This window comes from Pyrus communis, chromosome 5 (assembly GCF_963583255.1).
Source record: "Pyrus communis chromosome 5, drPyrComm1.1, whole genome shotgun sequence".
In the NCBI taxonomy this organism is placed as follows: domain Eukaryota; kingdom Viridiplantae; phylum Streptophyta; class Magnoliopsida; order Rosales; family Rosaceae; genus Pyrus; species Pyrus communis.
In genome coordinates, this window is record NC_084807.1 from 23,033,301 (window position 1) to 23,040,536 (window position 7,236).

Here is a 7,236-nt window from a genome sequence, read left to right on the forward strand (position 1 = left end):
AATTTATTATTATTAAAAGAGAAAGGGGATTCGAAACTATTATAATAACTTAAGAAAGAAGAGAGGGCATTTCGAACTGAAGACGCATAAGTAGAAACCTAACATCCTATTCTATACATCTTTTTACGTAATTCTTTTGGTTATTTTTCCATCAATTTTACTTCAACCTTTTGATGGATATGAAATATTGCATAATACTACTAGCAATAATACTTAAATCTCTTTTCACACTTCTGGCAAGACACTGTTTCTGTGTACATAGGCATACGCTTGTAGCATATATTTTATCTTAAAGATTTTACTTTGGACGAGCAATTGGTAAGACAAATTCCAAAACACTAATTGATAATAACAATTATGCAATTAAAAAAGTTTATACAGAAGGATACATTGGTTCTTTCTCTTAGAATAATCTACGTACGTAAAGATGCTCGAAAAAAAAAATTGAAAAAAATTGAAATTATATAGTAGTAGTATACATTTCCATGCAAAAATGAAAACTATGCACGGAACACATAGGAGAAACAAAGGCACATTTGATGGTGACACTTCCACCCATGACACCCCCACAATTACTTCCCTTTTCATTTTCAAATCCATGTAAAATATTATTTAATTGTGTAACTTATATTATATTATTAAAGTTCTACTAGTTAGGGCTTCCATCTCTTTCTCTCTCTGCATGGCCATTGGTCACTGATGTCTTTGGGTTAAGCAGCGTCAAAAAGAAGCTTAAAGACTAAGAAAAATGGTTCCTCACCTTCAAACCCTAAAATTAATAAAACAAAAAGCAAAAGAGAGTAGTGGGGGAATCGATGGGATGAGAGAAACAAAGAACAAAATAAATAAACACCCACCTCTTTATCTTTCCGTCTCCTTCTGATCTTTTCTCTCTTTCTCTCTGAAGCAGCAACTATCTCTTGTGGATGTGATTCTCCAACAAAATTACATCCTCTAAAAACCCACATCAAACTTTTACAAAGGAGAAAGCTAGCCATGGTTTTCTCATCCGTTCCCGTCTATCTGGATCCACCCAACTGGCAACAACAGGTAAGGGTTTAATTTCTGCAACCTTATATTTTGTTCTTTCCATAGCTAGCTTCTTCACCAAAAAAGTTGATTTTAAAGATAAAATATATTCCTACCCTTTTTCAATCTATGTCTCTTCTCTTGAATATACCAATTATTGATTTTATTTATTTGAATTTTTTTCCTTTTTGATTTCATAGCAAACAAATCATCATCAACAAGGAGGTGGAAGTGATCAGAATAATCCTCAGCTTCCATTGGTGCCTTCTTCAGAAGCTAGATGCACTTCTGTAGATGGCGGCGGTGGTTTGGGCTCGATTAAACCTGGATCGATGTGTGATCGAGCGCGGATGGCCAAGATGCCGCAGCCAGAGACAGCACTGAAATGCCCTCGATGTGAATCCACAAACACAAAGTTTTGCTACTTCAACAATTACAACCTTTCCCAGCCTCGCCACTTTTGCAAGACGTGCAGGCGCTACTGGACAAGAGGAGGAGCCTTGAGAAGCGTGCCGGTGGGAGGAGGCTGCCGGAGAAATAAAAGAAGCAAAGGAGGCAACAGCAGCAGGTCAAAATCACCAGGCGCAGCTGGTAATTCTAGCTCAAGTACGGTTAATTCTTCCAACAGCTGCAGCGCTAGTGATAATATCATAGGCCATTTGACACATCCACCACCACCACATCAATTGCCGTTTTTGCCCTCCTTACACCATCTTCCTGATTATGGTTCCGGGGACATGCTAGGGCTAAATAATTTTGGGATTAATCAACCTGGTGATGTTGAATTCCAACACCATCAGTACGGTTCGGACCGGTTCAGTGCAAGGCCAAATATTTTAGGCATGAATAATATGAGTAATACTGAGCATTGGAGATCATCACTACTTCAACAGCAATTTCCTAATTTCTTGGTTAATTTGGGACAACCAACTAGTACTACTCATGGGTTGTACCAATTTGACGGTGGAGATCATCAAAATGTTGGCCAGCTCCCGATATCTAAGCCGTTGGATCATTCTGCGGGTAACGGAGTTACTAGTACTCAGATGGCTAATGTGAAAATGGAACAGAATCAAGCACTGAATTTGTCAAGGAATTTTTTGGGAAGCCTTGGAAATGATCACCAATACTGGGGTAGTTGTACTACTGGTACTGGTGGGAATGCTTGGACTGATCTTTCTGGTTTCACAACTTCTTCTTCTACCAGCCATCTCTTGTGATATTTGATCATGGTCACTTGGTTTCATTGAATTACTACAGGTTCCTGAGAGAAATGATCAGGTACTCTCGAAGATATTGGAGTTTCAACCAATCGATCGATCAACCATAACTTTTCATGGGTTTTGAAGGTTCAAGTCCAAAAGTACGTGTGAGATGAAATGGGAAGGTGGAACAGTCTCATCATATTTTGTCAAAAAATCTTAATTAGATGAAATGGTAGGATTTTTAGTTTGAAATAGTTCGTTGTTTTTTATTGCTTTAGTTTTTTGGGAGGGTTTGTGTAGCTTAGCTATATATATATACATATATATATATACATATATATATATATATATATGGTTAATCATGTTTTATGGAGCCTTGGAGTAGTTTGTATCTGATATTTTGAAGGCCAAATTGTTATCATTCCTCGAATGAAAGCTATATATGTGTACCAAGTTTCCTTCACTAATTTTATGAAATTGTGTCCACTTAAGTTTTGTTGAATCTTTACTCCTACTCATTAATTAATTTCAGTGAAAGGGTGGACAATTATATCAGAAAATTACATATCAGCTCCCACACTCTCTGTATGCAACCAAGATTTAGTTCCAACGGTTGTCTTATAAATATGTCACATGTGTTAAAAAAAGTGCACTATCAATCTAATAGAAGATTGTCAAGTGATGAATTGGCGATGCGAAAAAATCTCTCATGTAAGTACACACACTTCCAATGGGAGAAGCAATATTATCATTTTGATTTTAGCCAATATTGCAAGCAGACTTCTTGAGTATGTAGTACGTATTATCTGAATTATTGGGTCGTTGTTGTTTGATATTTGAGGACATGAAAGAGTGTTCACCATATCTCCCCACTATCGACCTTGATCAGGTTTCTATTAATCATAGCGTTAACTGCAGATATTTCGACCACATACTTTTGGGGATCTTTAACTCTTGATAGTCATTGCCCTAAAGTTCATGGCCTAGTTTTCAATTTAGACCAAGATACACACACACATATATATATATATATATATATAATATAGAGAGAGAGAGAGAGAGAGGGGACAAAATAGGGTTTAGTGTGATCAGAAATCGACTTACGTTTGTAGTGTGCTATGACTAAAATGATTGTGCAATTATAAAAAATTGTCGAAAACGAGTCTTCTGTTGGATGTGATTACAAAGAAACTAAGAGAAACGCCAAAATCGCACTCAAAACCATGCAAAAGAGCAAGCAATGAGTCCTTGGAATTTTGTCGGAAAATACTAACGTAAAGAGGCTCTTGGACCATACTAGCTATCTACTCATATCAGTCAAAAGCTTAAGAAAGAACCAAAAGGAAGGAAAAATTCGAGAGCCTCTTTAACATGTATGGTTTTAGTTTTTAGTTCCTCCTTTGTAATTAAGCGAAAACAAGGCAAAAAAAAAAAAAAAAAAAAAAAAAAAAAAAAAAAAACTAGTGATTGCTATTTCTAAGAGAATGGAACCTGGGTTTGGATTTGCTTTTCCACTAACCAAGGTGTAGCAAATAAACCCGTCAACAAAGCAACTCCATGTCTCTGCCTTTCTCACTAGAGTGCAACGGTCAAGATTGTTAATTTGGTCGGTCGTAGACTGCGGTAGGACTGTGATGTTTGAATTTTAAATAATTACTCACGTAACTTAATTTTCAAGCTTTAGTTCTGAACTTTTATTGTTCTATTTTCATTCAATTGGTTACTTGTTGTCCATTAATTGATAATTATTAGGCTATGCACTCATTCTGGACATTATATATGAAATTGAGAGATTTGAACTCAAGATTTCGGGTGCAAGAAAGAAAACTCTTAAACAACTGATGAAACTTATTAGTTATTAGTTATTAATGGAAAGAGTATATTGTAACAACTAAAATGGAAAGTATTATCCTCATCGTTTATAATCGACGGGAGTAAGAAGGAAATGAGAGCAGAAGAAAAAGAAAGAAGGGAAAAAGACGGGTGCGTGGCTCGTAAATCCATGCTGTTACTAAGTAAAAATGTTGACGGCCACATCACATGTGACAGGCGTGAAGACGTTCTCTCTGTTTCCATGGCAGCCTTCCCTTTTGTGACGTCCTTGTCCTTTCTCTCTCTCTCTCTCAGTATGCTTTCTCAGTATGCTTTTTCATCAAATAAGTATTAGTGTTAATATGTTAGATCATCCTTTCAGTATTCTTTTTCATCAAATTTCTGTGTTATATTAGATTTTGATTTAATTTGGTTTGTTTGTAGGTATATTTTTTTTTGTAACATTTAATGTAACTACATGTATAAAACATACAAAAATGCTACTTTTACTACATTTTTCATGCCATATTTGTCCCACTCTTTAATACAGGTATGATCCATTTGTACTGGTGAGTTCTACGTTTATTAGAGAAGTGATACAAATGTGGTATGAAAATATCATAAAAGCTATATTTATAATACATAACACACCTATCAAAAGCTCTAAACTTCGTGACACATCTCTCAGCGGAGAAGATAGTATATTACTTTAGGTGTGTTATTATTATAGATGTGAAAAGAAGAAAGAAAGAATGAGGAAAAGAAGTGGTTTAAATCTAATTACCAACTAGCTTTTAAATAATGAAGGAAGTTTGAATCTCCCGTCATCTTTAATAAAAAGAAAAATAAAAATTTAATCTCAAACCTACACTTAGTGAAAATCCAGCTATTCAAATCATGTTTGATAAATAAGTCATTTAGTATAACGGTTCAATGATATTCCTCTTCACTTGTAAATAAGAGGTCTTAAGTTTGATTATTGCCAAAAGCAATTTTGAACCGCATTATTCTTAGCCCATTGTGAGGCTTAATCCACTCCCAACTCCTTAGTATAAATAGTATCGTTTATTAAAAAAAATAATGATGTTTGATAATAGACAAAAGAAAAAAAAAAGGATTTTATAGAAGACACGTAAATAACCTTGTTGATGAGGGAATCCTAAGAGAAGTTTGAGAGCACTTTCTTTTACCAATTATCACGAGTCAATAGGAAAACCATGAACCAATAAACTCTTATTTGAAGGATGACGCAGAGCATAATTATTGTATTAATAAAATTGGTGATTGATTGATTGATATATTATACTCCCTGCAATTTATCTTGATCATTACATCATCTATAGCATAAAAATTAATAAAGTCATATATGGAAGCTTGCGTTACCAAGCACTAAATTTCATTCAAAATTTTATTTTTGTTGTTGTTTATTGAATTTTATTGAGCGAGGGACAGAAAGAGAGTCACTTGGGGGAGGAATGTTTGACTAATATCAGGGAGAGTGGCCGAGGGTAACTCAGCCTTTATAAAAGTAAGAGATATGATGTGTGTTTTGGAGAGTCGAAAAAGAGAGAGAGAGAGAGAGAGAGAGTGTGTGTGTGTGTAGGGTAATACTGCTTGTTATGGATCAAGAGGTATGTGTCGAAATCTCTCTAAGCTTGTAACTCACTGCTAACTTACCTCAAATTTAGTTCTAGTACCATCCCGTCACAACCCACCCAACCCACGGGTCCCAAATTTCCAATTCAAGCCGTGAGATCCCCCTTCCCTTCTCCCTGCAAACCCACTTTCTCGCATGCAGCTCACCTACCGCCACACCAATAGCTCCTTGTTGCCCTCTCTCTGTTTTCAAAGCCCACGCTCACAACCTACAATGGCAGGTCCCAGATGCTAATTCAAAAAGGCAGAAAATGATTGGTTCAAACTGACGATTTTACCCTCCAAACTAATGGAACCATGGATGACTGTGTGAGATTTAACGGAGGATGGTAATTTAGCCATAAATAAAAGTTTATGGAGGTAGGCCTATAATTGGCTGAAATTAAAGTTCTTAGGAAAATTGGCAGTAGGTTATAAATTCAGGGGGATTTCAACAAATAGGCCTTGGATCAATCCCAGATTAGGGTCCTACTGTCCTACTTTTGATTTTTTAATTAATTGCATTTTTCAGTTTAATTAATCATAAATTTGATGATTTAGCCATTGCCCATTGGTTTGTAAGGGGAGCATATTTGTTCACTATCATAAACTATGATATATGCTTACCATACACCTAATCATCTACTACATATCATTTCACTTAACATTGGTTAATTTTTTATAAAATTAAAAAAGGAACATTTAATAAGTTAACTAGAATTAGATGAAATGACACTTGACAAATGATTAGGTGTATAATGAGCATACACCATAGTTATGATGATGAGCGAAAATGCTCCCGTTTCTAAGAGATCGACCACTTAAACTAGAAGAACCAGGAAACGTTGATCAATAATACTTCATTTCAATACAAGTTTTAATTTACTTACGTTGTTAATTATTTTGTTTTATGCAATTTACCTCCGTACTTGCCTTTCAATTTTTTATTTTAAACATTTACTTTTGGTTTTCAATTTTATTTACTGTTAAAACACCTTTATTTAATGCAATCACTTCTAAATTTATTTATTTTCTCGTAGCTAGAATAACTTAAGGGATAGTTTAGTTGTGGTCCCTCGTTCCTAATTCTTATAGACTCAAACCTTATGCATTTTAGGTTTTTAATTGAAGTCTCTCTCCTAGTCTCCTGCCACTTAAATGACATAATAATTAAAAAGATACAATAATACCAAGATTCAACAGTTTTTTTGCTTTCATTTACACTACCAATTCAATTATTCAAAATTGCTTATGGATTTTGATATAAAAAAATAAAAAATTGCTTTGGGGTGCATTCTAGATTATGAAAAAAAGGGATTTTATTTTATTTTTATAAAATATGAGTACATTTATATAAAAAATTTGGCTACATTTTACATATGAAAAATTGGTACACTATAAAAATGTGGGTACGTACATTTTACATACAAAAAATTGATAGATTTTCTACAAAAAAGAGGCACGTTTTATATAACAAAAAATGGGTGCATTTTATATAAAAGACAATGGGTACATTTTATAAAAAAACAATGGTACATTTAGATTTAAAAAATAC

At 34.3% G+C, this 7,236-nt stretch overlaps 1 protein-coding gene across 1 annotated transcript; it reads left to right on the forward strand.

Moving 5' to 3' along the window:
* Nucleotides 1-795: 795 nt before the first annotated feature.
* On the forward strand, nt 796-2,717 carry LOC137735523 (dof zinc finger protein DOF3.6-like). Its single transcript, XM_068474950.1, has 2 exons — nt 796-1,050; nt 1,230-2,717. The coding sequence occupies exons 1-2, from the start codon at nt 997-999 to the stop codon at nt 2,247-2,249; spliced, it is 1,074 nt and encodes a 357-aa protein (XP_068331051.1). The 5' UTR covers nt 796-996; the 3' UTR covers nt 2,250-2,717.
* Nucleotides 2,718-7,236: the final 4,519 nt, after the last annotated feature.

What these genes read in the sequence shown, in the direction of transcription:
- LOC137735523 (XM_068474950.1), top strand. Translation starts at nt 997, where the DNA reads ATGGTTTTCTCATCCGTTCCCGTCTATCTGGATCCACCCAACTGGCAA. An exon ending in CACCCAACTGGCAACAACAG is followed by an intron (nt 1,051 to 1,229) that starts GTAAGGGTTTAA and finishes TTGATTTCATAG; the next exon opens with CAAACAAATCATCATCAACA.